The 14,978-nt window shown below is 43.6% G+C and overlaps 1 protein-coding gene across 2 annotated transcripts in view; it reads right to left on the reverse strand.

Moving 5' to 3' along the window:
• Positions 1 to 10,611, reverse strand: part of SLC30A9 (solute carrier family 30 member 9) — a 68,065-nt gene extending 57,454 nt beyond the window's left edge. For both annotated transcript variants that reach the window (XR_012904313.1, XM_075930514.1), the window contains exons 1-2: positions 10,258 to 10,611; positions 4,930 to 5,085 (exon numbers count right to left, since the gene is read on the reverse strand). Coding sequence is in view for 1 of the 2 variants with exons in the window: in XM_075930514.1 (XP_075786629.1) it covers positions 4,930 to 5,085; positions 10,258 to 10,354 (253 nt within the window). In the remaining variant the exon portion in view is untranslated. The remainder of the gene's footprint in view (positions 1 to 4,929; positions 5,086 to 10,257) is intronic.
• Between the last annotated feature and the right edge of the window lie 4,367 nt (positions 10,612 to 14,978).

Here is a 14,978-nt window from a genome sequence, read left to right on the forward strand (position 1 = left end):
TGCATGTCTACAACTATGAACAAGTTTGATGCAAAATTTTACCATACAAGTAATAAAAATTAAGGTTTGCAGTTACAATAAAATATTCAAAACTGTATATTTTCTGCTGACCAAAAATACCACAAATGCTTCAGTTTACAGATTAAAAGCTATCTGAAGACATGAAAACCTTTTAAAACAGAAGAGTTAAGATTCTGAAGAACAGAAACTAGAAAATAAACGCATAATAGTTTGCTTTTGGAATATGAAGATATGCTTACTCCTCATCAAAACACAGCTAATCAAAAGTTCTTTTACTACAAAGAGAATGGAACATCAACTAGCAAAAGGTAGAAATCTGTATTTCCAGATACTAGGCTCACCGCAAATTATCAATTTATAGTATCGAGTATGTTCAAAATAACCAGAAATGTTGACAGATTATTCAAATGCATGTCTGAATATTTATTCTGAAAATCACCATCTTAACTCAGTCTCATCAGAATAAAATCCTTATGATTCTAATAAATAGATCTAACATTACGTTTAGTACTATAGCATTGGATGTATGCCAGACATCTGCTATCATTAGCAAAATTAAAACTAATTTTATTGAAACTGAAGCAATTTGGAGTACTCAGAAGACCTTAAGGATTCTTCAAGTAGATCTAAGCTGCTTAATGAGAAACTCCTGACTTAACATCTGATTTGAATTATTCAAAAGTCAAATATTCTTAAAGCTTTGTCTACACAACTACTCTTAATCAAGCAAGTAGCCTTGAGATATGACAGGAACTACCAAGGTCTAATATGGTTTAAGGATGTTAAAAATTGTTTAATAGGGTAACCATGTAACTGCTGAAAATCTTGGAGGTTACACGCACTACAGGCTCTGCAGCATAAACTTAAGCAAGCTTTATACTGCAGAGCCCACACTGAAACCTCCCTTGCCCCCCAGACTCCTCTCTCCGGGAGAAGGCTTCACTGCCCTGCCGCAGCAAAGCGCCTCTTCAGGAGCCAGCTGAGTGTAACCAATACTATTAACAGATAACCATCAGTTTATTGATTAAACAGTTAATTAGTTATACTCTAACATCCCTAAAATGGTCTGACTGTATTTTCTTAGAAAGACAGAGGCAACAGTACAAAACACACAAACAAAAATGTTTATAATGTATTAACACTCATCTTCCAGAAAGTGTGTTTGGAAAAAGCCTAAAAATAACTAAGCTCTTTACTTCCTGTTGAAACACATTACCTACTCTCTGAATAGCTTGTTCAGCAGCATTTTTTTTTTTAAGTTCAAAATAAACAAAATACCCTTTACTGTTAATTTCTGCTCATACTTAAAGACAATGGGCACTGACAAACTATCATTCTTCATATGCACAGACAGGATTGTCTTGTATATTTGCTTCCAGTGTTTGCCAAAAGGCATCTGCCATTGTACAAATAAACTTTTTTTGTGTTCAAAATCATATCTCAGTGGCATTATTTAGTGAAAGATTAGGCTATAAACTTTCATTGGAAAAAATAATTACATATAAAATGTCAAGATTTACATTTGACTGTTCAGACAGCATTAAGTACCCTTTCAAAAAAATATTACTCTGCTCTGAAGGTGTGACAAAAACCACAAGGAATCAGTGAAAAAGAATGGAGTATTAAAATTCAGAACTGTTGATCTCTGAGAAGCTAGAGGAAGATGATGAGATTGTTTTAAACATTAATTAATCTTCTGAATCCCCAGTCATGTTTTAACTAGTTGTCTCCTATGAGCCCTAGATTCTTTTCTGCAGTAATTCTTTCACATTTTGTATCCTTGCAATTGACTGGTCTCTCCCAAGCGTAGTACTTTGTATTTGTCCTTACTGAATTTCATCCTGTTTATTTCAGACCTTTTTTCAGTTTGTGCAGATCATTTTGAATTTAAAATCCTATCCTCCAAAGCACTTGCAGCCCCTCCCAACTTAGTATCATCCTCAAACTTTCATTGTTCTCTTTCTGCAATTATCTAAATCATAGATGAAGATATTAAACAGAACTGGATCCAGAACTGATCCCCGCAGAACCCGACTCGATATGCTCTTCTATCATGACTAGGAACCACTGATATAGGAACAGTTTTTTACTCACCTTATAGTAGCTCCATCTAAGTTTAATTTCCCTAGTCTGTTTATGAGACAGCATCAAAAGCCTTATTAAAGTCAAGATATACCACATCTACTACTTCCCTCCATCCACAAGACTTGTTATCCTATCAAAGAAAACTATCAGACTGGTTTGACATGACTTGTTCTTGACAAATCCATGCTGACTTATACTTACCACCTTATGTTTTCAAATCAATTGCTTAGTTGCTCCATTATCTTTTTGGATACTGAAGTTAAGCATCCTGCATGTTTAACACAAGTTCCACTTAGCTCACCCACATAGCCAATGTATAGGCAACTAAAAACAACCGTAACAGAGAGAGTGATATGGAACATGCGGCCATTGGTTCAAAAGTTGATCAAAGTGGTATGATCAGCTCTTACCAGACGTCCCATGGTAGTGGGGGTTTTGTCACTGGCACAAAGATCCTAAGACCACCTTTTAAGAACCAAATTACAGAGTAACCTTCCAGTAGAGAATGAAAGGAACTGATAGCTGAAAGTCAAACTAGCAGCAAACAAAACAAAAATAAACCCTCTGGCACTGAGGGACAGAAGATGGTCTAAATTGACAGGAACACCTTCTGATTAGGGTAATAACCACAATTTAACATCCCTAGTCAGAACAGAATTGATTCTGACTAATCGTGTAGTCGTTGCAATTTGTATCGACAACAAAATTAGTCAATAAGGATCACTCCGCAGAGCTGCAGTGGGGTTAGCTCCAAGAGCTGGCTCGAGCCAGGACAGAGCAGTCCCAACTCTTGCCAACTCCAGCAGCCACCCGCGCTACAGCTCTGCATTTTAAACGAAGTATAAGCTGCTGGGCTCTTACTACATTTAAAATGCAGAGTCCCAGACCAGCACAAGCTAGGACTGCTCGGTCCCGGCTCCCACTGAGTCCAGCAGCCCCTGTCTGCGGTGGCCAGCCCTGTTCACCACAAACAGGGGCTGCCCCAGTACCAGACCCTGTTTGCAGCAAGGGCTGCTGCCAGAGCTGACTTTGCCCACAGCAAGCCCCAGCCTGCCACCAGCAGAAGCTGCATCTCAGCTGCCCGCAAGCACCATCTCCCGTCCACATCCCCATCCCCGTTTCCACCCCCACCCCCACCGCTGCCTCTTATATGCATTGTCATACCAGAGGAGTACTAGGAAAAAAATACCTCAGATGGTCCACCTCGGACAACATAAGAGCATCACCCCATGACCTAATGATGCTCTGGAACAATAGACGTTGAACTTCTTGCTTGTTTGGGAGGATAACAGGCTCCAAGATTAGGGAGGTAAGCAACTAGTCGAGTAGTCAACTAGTTCTTAAAAGCTGGTTCCGCCCTGCACCGTCTCTGCAAGGGGCGCGGAGGCAGAGCCTCAGCAGCCCCAGGAGCTACCCCCACTGTGGCTGTGCATTTTAAATCTAGTAAGAGCCTTTAGTAAGATTTAAAACGCAGAGTTGCAATGGTCCCAGAGACGGCAGTCTCTGCTCACACCACAACCTGGGTGTCTGGTTCCTACTACAGTGAAACCTTTGTTATCCAGCACTCTCTTAATGGGCATTGCCCGCAGCTACAATACTGTCACATCTTCAGGCGCACAGGCCTGGCTTGGTTTACCATGATTGGCTTAACAATTTTTTATTTAAGTACTAATCATTTTTAACTCAAAATAGAAATGTGAGACCAACTGCCTCACGCTACAAAACTACCAATATTAAAAACATGAGTTTTACTATTATTGTCCATTGGTTTTTCCTAGGTTGATGGGACCCTCAGATAACCAAAATTTTTAGATAACCGGAATGCTCTAAGCCCCAAGCGTGCTGGGTAACACAGATTTTACTCTACATTTAAACTTCAGAGCCACAGCGGAGATAGTTCCTGGCATGCCGGAAAAGAGCATCTCCCCTTATCGACTAATTGTGTACATAATTTAATACTTGTGGACATTGCCAGATTAACAGTTCTAGAGGGCGAAATCCTCTATACTCAGAACAAGAACTAGTTAAACAGCAGTTTAAGTTCTCACCATTTTGTCTCAAATATGAGCAGAAGAAAATACTACTAATCAGAATGTTCATTATTTATGCCAATTCAATCTTTAGTTACTTTTATAAAATCAACTGGGGCCAACCAATTTGGAAGGAGCAGACTGCTAAACTGTAGAGGCATCCCATTATCTATCCCTTGAGCCATCCAATCCCTCTCCAGCATTTAATATTTATTTACAAAATGAAAATGCATCTAAGTTTTTAACCTATGTTCATTCACTGGAGCTCTTGATAAACTGGAATGAAGTGTGACTATTTTCAAATTCTGCATCTTTAGCACAATACAAATTGGATCTCTCTGACGTGGGACCTGACCAGTCCCAGACAAAAGAGTCTACCAGATGAGAGGAGGTCTGGGAACAAGGAGGGGGCACCAGCCTCCATGCTGAGCGCCTATTCTCAGCCACCTGGCACTGCTGCCCTCAGGTCTCCTGGCTGTGACAGCTCCAGCTCCCAGTCATGTGTACACTGGTGCCCTGCAGGCTCCGCTGCCAGCAATCTCTGCTGTTAGGGCTCTCTGGTCCATCCTGCTGGACCACAGATGTTGCTGGAACAGAGAGTCGCAGAAACACAGAGTTCAATTCTACAATACCATCTGTTTTTAATTATATACAGCAAACTAACAGACTTGTTTGCTGAATAAATGCTCTAATATATCTGCTCCTTTTAAATATAAAATGGATAAGAACCCTGTCCCATACATTCATAAGCTACAGGATTACGAATATAGATACAATTGTAAAGCATGCATACCTGTTCCAGCTTTGTGCACAGTTCCTTCAGGGCCTGATACAGGGCCCCCTTTCTGACCATCAGAGGTGTAAACTCTCACTTGACTCAGTGATTGGACTGGTAGATGACTGCATGACAGTATGTAAGAAAAACCTCCACATTTCATTGAGCCTTGCCCTGAGAGGAGAAAAAAAAGTTTTACACATTCAGTGTGAGAAGAAAAGAGGGAAAATATGTCAATAAGAGTTGCTGATATTAGTTGTGAAAATTAGCTTTTAATAAATATTCACTATTTTACCTGTGTGCTCTATTTTCATAAGTTCTACACAGCTAAAACTAGTCCTTTCACCCATTTCCCAAGGTTTTTCTGTCTTACTCTCGTGTTTATTTTTAATAATAGCAAAAACATGACAGTGTATTTGTGTAAGTTTCTCTCATAGCCTAGCTCTTTGAAACACTGCTCATGAGAAAACTTAGAAGAGAATCAAACAAAAAGGTGTTAGATTAAACACTACTCTAATCATCTGCTACATAAATCCTCTTTATAACAAACAAAATAGTTGGCAGTCAGAGAGGATATTAGAGTAGAATGCCAATTAGGAATGTCAATGGTTAACCATAAACATCACCCTTATCAGCCAATGCTTACCAATTAACAATTCAACTACTCTTCTTCCCTCCCACTTCCTCCCCAAGCAACCCACCACCACACCGTGCCCTCCCCATGCTGGGCCTATGGGGCTGCTTCAGCCCAGCTATTAGCAAAATAATTCTAACAGTTTTGTCCTTTCATTCCACTCTCCACAGTTAAAAACAAATATTCTAATGGATGAAATATGCAATAGATATTGGCCTGCAATTCAGGTGTAATATCTGAACTCGGCATATCTGATAATCCAGCACCCCCTGGGTCCTAAAGGTGCCGGATTATTGGAAATGTACTGTATTGCTCTACGGCAAGTTGTACATCTGAATATAAAAGCACCATACAAAAAATATAAGTTATATTAATGTTAAATTGATTCAGATCATAAAATGCCTTTAAATACCCAAAGTCAAAGATCAATATGCTCTGCTAAACATATTGTGATGGACCCCCCATGCTTTATGAAATGAATTTATGGACACAAATATACATAACTTAAAGATGCTTTAGACAAGTTATCTCATGGGACCTATCAATCTTCGTGTCATAATCCACTGGATCTGTTTATCTTATTTTGGTGTATGTATCATTCTTGTGTGTAAAATTAGACATATGGAAGAGGAAATGCTTTATTGTTTTTAAGTGTGTAAGGGTGCGTCTACACTGCACCGCTATTCCAGAAAAACAGCCATTATTCCGGAAAAACAATACTAGCACCCACACAGAAACTGCATTATTTCAAAAGAAAATGGAAATAATGGAAGGCTTTTCCAATATTGGAATAACACCTCTTCCGAAAAAGCTCTTTTAGAAGAGAGCGTGTGTGGATGCTCCACTGCTGCTATGTCAAAATAGCTCCTCATGAGGGCCATTCTAAGTTACTCCTCCCCAGTGCCTCCTGGGGCTCTAAATCAAGATAGCGCGTCCACATTTGGGGAGCCTGCCTTGGACTAATTTGGAGGCTTCCCTGTAGTGTGGACACTCCATTTCAAAATAAGCTATTCCAGAAGATATTTTCCAAAATAGCTTTTTCCGAAATAAGCATGCAGTGTGGACGTACTCTAAATGGAAAGTCATCAAGGGTGGTTCTGCTTCTGGGAGGCCTCAGTGTCTGGGCAATCATATGCAAATAGCCTTTTGTCCTTAAGTCTTAGCAGTGGTAGGGACAGGCCAGGTGACCTCCCAAGCAAAAAGGGAATCTTCAAAAACAATAGGAAAGTAGGGGTGTTTTGTCTTTGACTGGCTGGACACCCCAAGGAAGGAACCAAAGACCCCAGAGTGAGGAACAGCCCTGGTTTTGGAAGGCTTAGCTGGAAAAGGAACAGTTTTAGGGCAAGATTATAAATTGGTACTGAGGGTTTAGGGTTAAAATTAGCTAAGTGTTTTCTGTTACTTTTAATTTGTAATCTACTTTGCTCCGCCTGTTCTCACTTACTACCACTTAAATCCTACTGCTTATACTTAATAAAAATCACTTCTACTTACTATCAAGACTAGTGTAAATAATTATTACTGGTGGGGGGGGCATCAATGTGTACATTCCCTCTTTAAAGGGGGCTTACCTAAATAATTATTTTGGGGTTCTGATCCCATTTGAAGAGCAGTATCCAAGGAAACAGCACCCTAACCTGCACTATCCTTGGACCTGAAGGGGTTCAGTGTCTGCATTGCTTCTCCGGAGGGGGGGAGGGGCATTCATCTCAGCTCAGTGCCATGGCTCTGGGAGACCAGGGAGCTGTTCTCAGCAGGACTGAGCAGTAAGAAGCTCCAGAGAGTAGGAAGGCAAGTGTCAGTGGCCTTGTCAGCCTTCCAGGAGGCATGTCCCAAGAGATCTCCTGTGACCGCACCCAGTCACACATGTTTAACAAATTAAGAAGTTAAAGAAATACCACTTTATCGTACTTGACAAGTGCATGCTTTTAAACCCCTCTCTATTTGAATGTTTCTATATTTATGGTGGCATTTTTATTTAACAGCATCCCTCCTACAAATTAGTTGCTCATAATATTCACACAGATTAGTTCTGTACTATTGAGAAAGTTTTTAAAACTATTGTCCAAAGTTTAGATTTTATTTGCCTAAATTTACGTGTACTTTAAAGGTCACTAATGTATTTCAAAAATGTTAAGATTCATATTCATTAAAGAAGTTAAGTAAATATATCTGGCTTTTCCACTTTTGAAGAGACAGATGAAAGATTATTGCAACTATTTTAAAACAAAACTAAGCATTTTTAGTGCCCATACTCTCATGGATCATACAATTTAAGGCTCTCATCTCAGAATAAGTTTCACATGGGCAGATTCTGCAAACTGCTCTGTATGTATGCAGGCAACAGAGCCTCCAACCCACACTGACTCCTCCACATGAAAGATGTTAAATTGCATGTAATCAGCTAACCGAGTAGTCGATGGAATTTCCATCAACTACTCGATTAGTCAATAAGGGAGAAACTGTAGAGCCACAGCCCTGGGAGCGAACCCTGCTGTGGCTCTCTGCACCTTTTAATACACGATTCCCAGCTCCCGCCCAGTTCCAGATGCTGTGCCTCTGCTTTTTAAGTGTATTAAGAGCCTCTGCTACATTTATAAAGCAGAGGCACAGCATCTGGGACCAGGTGGGAGCTGATTCCCAGCTTCCACCGGCTCCCCTGCTATGCCTCTGCCTCCCCAGATGGTGCGGGGGGGAGGGGAGGAAGAGAGAACTGGCTTCTAACTCCCTCTTCTGCTCATCCGCCTTGCTGCCTCTCTCATAGAGGCAGCGGGGGAGCAACTATTCAAGTCACTACTCGACTACCTGAAAAGCATGCTTATGGGGTAGTCAGCTAGTTTACATTCTGACTCCACATTCAGTCAAAGAAAACACCTTCTGATAATGGATTAAAAAAATTCAGCCATTACATTCTTGCTTCAAACTGTAGTCTTTTCAGAAACTGTACTACACACAAGAAAGTTTAATCAAGAGTAAACCAACTTTTTATATAAAACAGCAGTACAGCATTTGTGCTACCAGAACATTTGTTGTTTTTTTCTCTAACAGATTAACTCAGCTACCCTCTAAAGCACAAGAAACTAGCTACAGTGCTTCAAAGTCCTGTGTTCAGAGTTAGAGCTACTGATCAAAGTAGGGAGGAGCACTCTAAAATGCTACCTACACATACTCAAACAAGCTCTTCTCCTACTAAACTACTCAGATGATCATAAAACTGACCAGGTGCAGGTTTTTATTGGTAGTGAATTAAAAGGACAAAGAACAATTTCTGAACTTTCCCTGCAAAGTTATACACACAAGAAAATATAAAAATGTTTTTATTACAGATATTGGGTTTCTGCAAGTTACCAATGTGACCTTAAACACCACAAAGATTAAGTATCTAATCTTCAGGAAGACATGTAATTTACTCTACTACTTCCTTTTCACAGAAGTTTGGATTTTTTTTAAAGACCTTTTAAGTCTCATAACATATCCCCTTAGCATTAGTGCAGGACTGTTTCCTCCAATGTATTATCCAATGTATTATTTTAGTCAGTACTTTTTGCCTCATCCCAAACAGATTACATCAGTCAATTTCAAGAGGAAATAGGCTGTTGGCAACACATCACTGCAGACAGGCAATTTTTAAATGAAATCAATATAAAAAAACACTAAGGGTGCTCCATTGAGCACAGCAGGCAGACAAAAAGTGAAGCTCAGGGCCTGTGAGATGGCATTTATGATAGAATTGTGGAAGGTTAGAGGGTGCTCTGAAAATGTGAGGTTAAGGAACAAACGGGAATAAGGGAAAGCAATTAAAAATCACTGGGTTTGGGTAAACGGTGAGACGATATTTTAGAGGCATAGCCATGTTAGTCTGTAACAGAAAAACTTAAAAAACAAGAACTAGTCCTATAGCACTATAGAGACTAACAAAAATGTAGATGGTGTCAGGAGCTCTCATGGGCACAAGCCACTTCTTCAGATGAATGGCGTTTCATAGAATCATAGGACTGGAAGGGACCTCAAGAGGTCATTGAGTCCAGCCCCCCGCCCTCAAGGCAGGACCAAGCTCCATCTACACCATCCCTGACAGATGTCTATCTAACCTGTTCTTAAATATCTCCAGAGAGGGAGATTCCACCACCTCCCTTGGCAATTTATTCCAATATTTGACCACCCTGACAGTTAGGAATTTTTTCCTAATGTCCAATCTAAACCTCCCCTGCTGCACTTTAAGCCCATTACTCCTTGTCCTGTCCTCAGAAACCAAGAGGAACAAATTTTCGCCTTCCTCCTTGTGACACCCTTTTAGATATTTGAAAACCGCTATCATGTCCCCCCTTAATCTTCTTTTTTCCAAACTAAACAAGCCCAGTTCATGAAGCCTGGCTTCATAGGTCATGTTCTCTAAACCTTTAATCATTCTTGTCGCTCTTCTCTGGACCCTTTCCAATTTCTCCACATCTTTCTTGACATGTGGCGCCCAGAACTGGACACAGTTTAAGGGGCCCAAGTTCCAAATGAGAGGATGGAGGATCATGGAGTGAGGCAGACAAGCCTTGAAGAGAGTTTCGGAAATATGAGACTATGGGGCGGTCTAGGCGGGACCGGTTAGAGGGGCGGGGAGCCCTGACCCCAGTGGGAGGCAGCAGGGCCCTGGGGAGCCGTGTAACCGGCCGGGCACGGTGAGCGGCCTGGGCGAGAGGGCCCCGCTTGCCCCCACTCACCGTGGCAGACCCCGCTGAGCTGCGCCGCCTGGCCCCGCAGGTACAGCCGGGAGAAGCAGCGCCATCCCCGCCGCTGGGCGGCCAGAGCCGGCATCATCCTCTTCTGCTGGCCGGAATCACGCACGCAGGGCCCGGGCTCCGGCCGGCGCCGCCTGGCTCCGCGGGACAGGGAGCAGCAGCCGCTCTCATTGGAGCGCCCGGCGCCGGCCAGCCGGCTGGGGGGCGGCCCCTCCGGAGACCAGAGCGGCAGCGAGAGAGGGAGGAGCCGCGGGACCCGGATGTAAACGGTGCGCACGGAGGGGCCGCGGCGGATCCCGGACACGCGCCTGCTCTCTCGCGGAAACGCTAGGCGGAGCGCGCGCGATTCGAATGCCGCTGGCGGCTCTTTGTGAGGTTATCAGCGGTTCGAAGCGCCGGGGTCTGGTCTGCGCGGCCACTGACTCGCCTGCCTTGCGCGGGAGTCGCTGCCCTCGCCTGCCCTGAATTGGCGGCGATCACCAGGTGTTTGCTCACAGGATAGAAACGTGCTACCGTGCGGCCCGCACTGCCCCATATCTTTCATACACAGAAGGCCTGAGTCATTGCGCTTTGGAAAGGCTCCGTAGCGATTCCCACCAGAGCTGCTCCTCTCCTGTCTTAGCAAGAACAGGATTGTGGGGGATCTGCCTGGCAGATAAAATTTGACCGGGGTAGGGTTGCCAGATGGCTTAACTAAAAATACCGGACACCCCAAAATAAAACACTGGGGAAAAATTCTGTTGAGGAGAAAAAAGGGGAGACCAAAGTTATTGAACAAAAAAAAAAAAAAGAGGAAGGGACCTGGAGAGTTAAGCTAAATTTTTTTTAAAAAACCAACATAGCCCGTTTAAGAAATGCTTTAGAGGCTTTTTGGTCCTAACAGGTTGCCAGCGGCCATCCACCAACTTGTCTTTCTGCTCCAGGTCGGATAGCTGCCCTGCGGAACCTGGTAACCACCCAGGATTTTCACCCCCTGGCCAGGAAAAAAAATCAGAAAATACCAGACATTTTAGGTGTCTGGTATTTTCTGATTTTTTTTATCAGACAGGAGATGAAAATACTGGACACCTGGCAATGCTAGCCATGGGCCTGCATCACTGATTGTCATTGGAATTAATCAGGTGCGTAAACTTGTATTGTCAGGATCAGAGCCCCTGCGGTAATGGCTAATAAGGGACTGCTGCTTCCCTCATTTTCACTATAGATTCAACTTGTCAACAGTATAAAGACAATCAGGGGACTACACATTTTTCATGAATAAAGTTACCCAGCCTTATACCCTAACATTTTTTCAGTGGTATAGCACTGCTTTTTTGTTCCATTGCCCTCTGCTGTATTCTGGTGCATTACAGTCACTAGTTACAATGGCTGACACATTTGTTTGTTGATATTTTTATATTCACACAGTAATACCTAGTATTCAGGGATACATACAACCTTAAATAATCTTATGAATGGCAGGTGAGTGTGTGTATATATATATATATATATATATTACCATTTTGGAGTCTGGGATCCTGATGCAGCAAGTTTATGTCATACACCTACCACAGAGCAAATCAGTGCTAGAGATTGATTAAGAATCAGGAGTTCCTGTTTCTTATGCCACATCTTCACTTGCAGGAAGACGGACACTGCAGCAGTTGATCTTATAATCATATTATCGTAAGGTTGGATCATCCCAGCCAGGGCTTTGTCAAACCAGGACTTAAAAATCTCTAAGAATCAAGATTCCACCACCTGCCTAGATAACCCATTCCAGTACTTCACCATTCTCCAAGAAAAATAGTTTTACCTAATACCCAGCCTAGACCTCCCCCACTACAACTTGAGACCATTGCTCCTTATTCTATCATGTCACCACTGAGAACAACTTCTTTCCATCCTTATTGGAACTCCTCTTCGTGTAGTTAAAGGCTGCTATCAAATCCCCCCTCTTCTGTAGACTACATAAGCCCTAATCCCTCAGCCTCTGAAGAAGTGGGTCGCAGCCATGACAGCTCATGAAACCATCTACATGTTTTGTTAGTCTTTAAGGTGCTGCAAGACTATTTGTTGTTTTTTAAGTTTTTCCTCTCTGAAGCTCGTAAGTCGAGTGTTCCAGCCCCCTAATCATTTTTGTTGCCCTTCACTGGACTCTCTCCAGTGTGTCCACATCCTTTTTGTAATGGAGAGGGCCAGAGCTGGACACAGTATTCCAGATGTGGTCTCACCAGTGCTGAATAAAGGGGAATAATCACTTACCTAGATCTGCTGACCATGCTCCTACTAATGCACCCCAATATGCTGTTATCCTTCTTAGCTACAAGGGCACACTGTTGACTCATATCCAGCTTCTCATCCACTGTAATCCCCAGGTCCTTTTCTGCTGAACTGCTACTTAGGCAGTCGATCCCCAGCCTGTAACAGTGCTTGGGATTCTTCCATCCCAAACGCCAGGACTCTGCACTTGTCCTTATTGAACCTCATCAGATTTCTTTGGGCCCAATCCTCCAATTTGTCTAGGTCACTCTTGACCCTATCCCTACCCTCCAATGTATCTACCTCTCCTCCCCCAGCTTAGTGCATCCTCAAACTTGCTGAGTGTTCAATCCATACCCTCATTCACGTCATTAATAAAGATATTGAACAAAATCAGCCCCAGAACGGACACTTAAGGCACCCCGCTTGATACCAAACATCAACCAGACATAGATCACTACCCATTGAACCTGACGATCTAGTCAGCTTTCTATCCACCTGTTAGAAATTCCCCAAGGGGGTTCGCGTCCGCACCCCGATTTCTCCCCTTTGTGCTCAATACTATTTACATATTTTATTTAATTCTGTAGTTCACGGTTCACTCCGAGTGCAGATCCTCCCTCACAATGCTGGTTTCCAATTTCGGGCAACAGGGGAAAGGGATTCGGGCCCGCCCTCACTCCAAACCCTGACCAAGAGCCCACGTCCCTACCCAGCGGAGGGGGTTGTAACCCCTAAACTCCCCCACTCACAGGTTCCACGCCCCTGCCCTGGGCCACTTCTTTCCCCAACGTCACGACCACAACGACCCGGGAGACCCGGGTTAGAGCTCACCCTAAGTGTCCCTGCAGTACCTGCTCCTGTTCCCGTCCTCTCTGGTCTCCGGATGCCCGCATTTTTCCCCCACGTCTTCTCCCCCCTTCCGGCTTCCGGAGGCCCTTTTTAAATTCCCCTCCTGGCCCTTTGTGGTGATGTCCCCAATGAGGTCGTCCCCAGGCATCCCCTCCCGGCTCCCTGGGATAACGTCCCCAATGACGTCATCCACATGCGTTCCTTCCTGGCTCTTAGGGATGGCGTCCCCGGGAGCTGACGGACTGTATCTCCCACTCTGCCGCTCGCCTGGACCTCCGCTCATCCCCAAACGGGGTACTCCGTGGCTGTCCGTCCCAGCCCCGCAAACCCCCCGCCTTCCCGCTTCGGCGTTCTGGAGGGGCTTACAGTGCGGGGCGGAGGTGCCCCGTCACACTACCTTACAGTCCATTTATCCAATTCATACTTCTTTAACTTCCTGGCAAGAATACTATGGGAGACCGTATCAAAAGCTTTGATAAAGTCCAGGTATATCACATCCACAGCCTTTCCTAGTAAAGACCTGCTAAATTGAACACTGAGGGTACCCACATTGGTGCCAGTACTCCTGCTCCTCATGAGGAGTAAGGGCATTGACAGGAGCATTTCTCCTGTTCACCTCCTGCTGTGAGGATGGTACCAAAGCTCGGCTTAAGGCACATCAACTCTAGCTACATTTTTACATTAGAGTAACATTAGTTACTCTAGCTAGCTGGAATTGTGTACCTTAAGACGATGTTCCTCCATAATGCGCACCTAGCCTGAGATCAATCTGTGTCTGCCAGACTATGCTGCTGCAAATAGCAATAATAGCATCAACTAATCTATTTTGTAATGTTTGAAATCTGCTTAAATACCAAATGGAGCAAGAGAACAACATTTCTTGCCAGTAGGGAGGAAAAGCACACAAGTTGAGGGGAGACATGATCCTGACATGACTCTGCCCCAGCCCGGGACCCCCATGCTCTTCCCCTTCCTCCCTATCCCACATCTGGGATGAAAGGGGGTTGGAGGCGGTAGGGCAGCCAGAGGACATGCTGGCAGTTCTGCTCTTTTCCCTGCTGGGACAGACAGCGGGAAAAGGAACATAAATTCCAGCCCCAGACCTCGACCCACCACAGAGCTGCCTCTTCTCTGTTCCGAACGGGGCTCAAAATTGTGTTATTTTTCCTGTTGGGAAGGGCAACTCCCTCTGGCTGCTATAGCGCTCCCAGCCCCATAACAAAACCATGGCAGCTAATAGAGGGGCTGGGGATGGCCTGGAGTGAGTCTTTCTGGTATACCAGCTTAAAAAAAAGTGCTTCTTCAGCCTACCATACCAGCACACTTGCACCGTGGCTAAATACTGAAAATAAGTATATAGAAGCTCTATTGATATTTTCTGCCACAGCTCCACCTTCTCTCAAAATTTACTGCCTTAAGGCTACAGCTATTGCTTAAATGAACAAATATAAACATAATTGCCTTGCAAGAGACACATATTAACCTCCCCACTGATTGCATAATCATGTTGTTCTCACCCTCATTATACCATCTTTCTTTCCCCTTGTGTTGATGATACCTGGTTCTTTGAGTCTTATCTTAAAGTAGGCCCCATTCTTGCATACACATGA

This window comes from Pelodiscus sinensis, chromosome 5 (assembly GCF_049634645.1).
Source record: "Pelodiscus sinensis isolate JC-2024 chromosome 5, ASM4963464v1, whole genome shotgun sequence".
NCBI classification, from domain to species: domain Eukaryota; kingdom Metazoa; phylum Chordata; order Testudines; family Trionychidae; genus Pelodiscus; species Pelodiscus sinensis.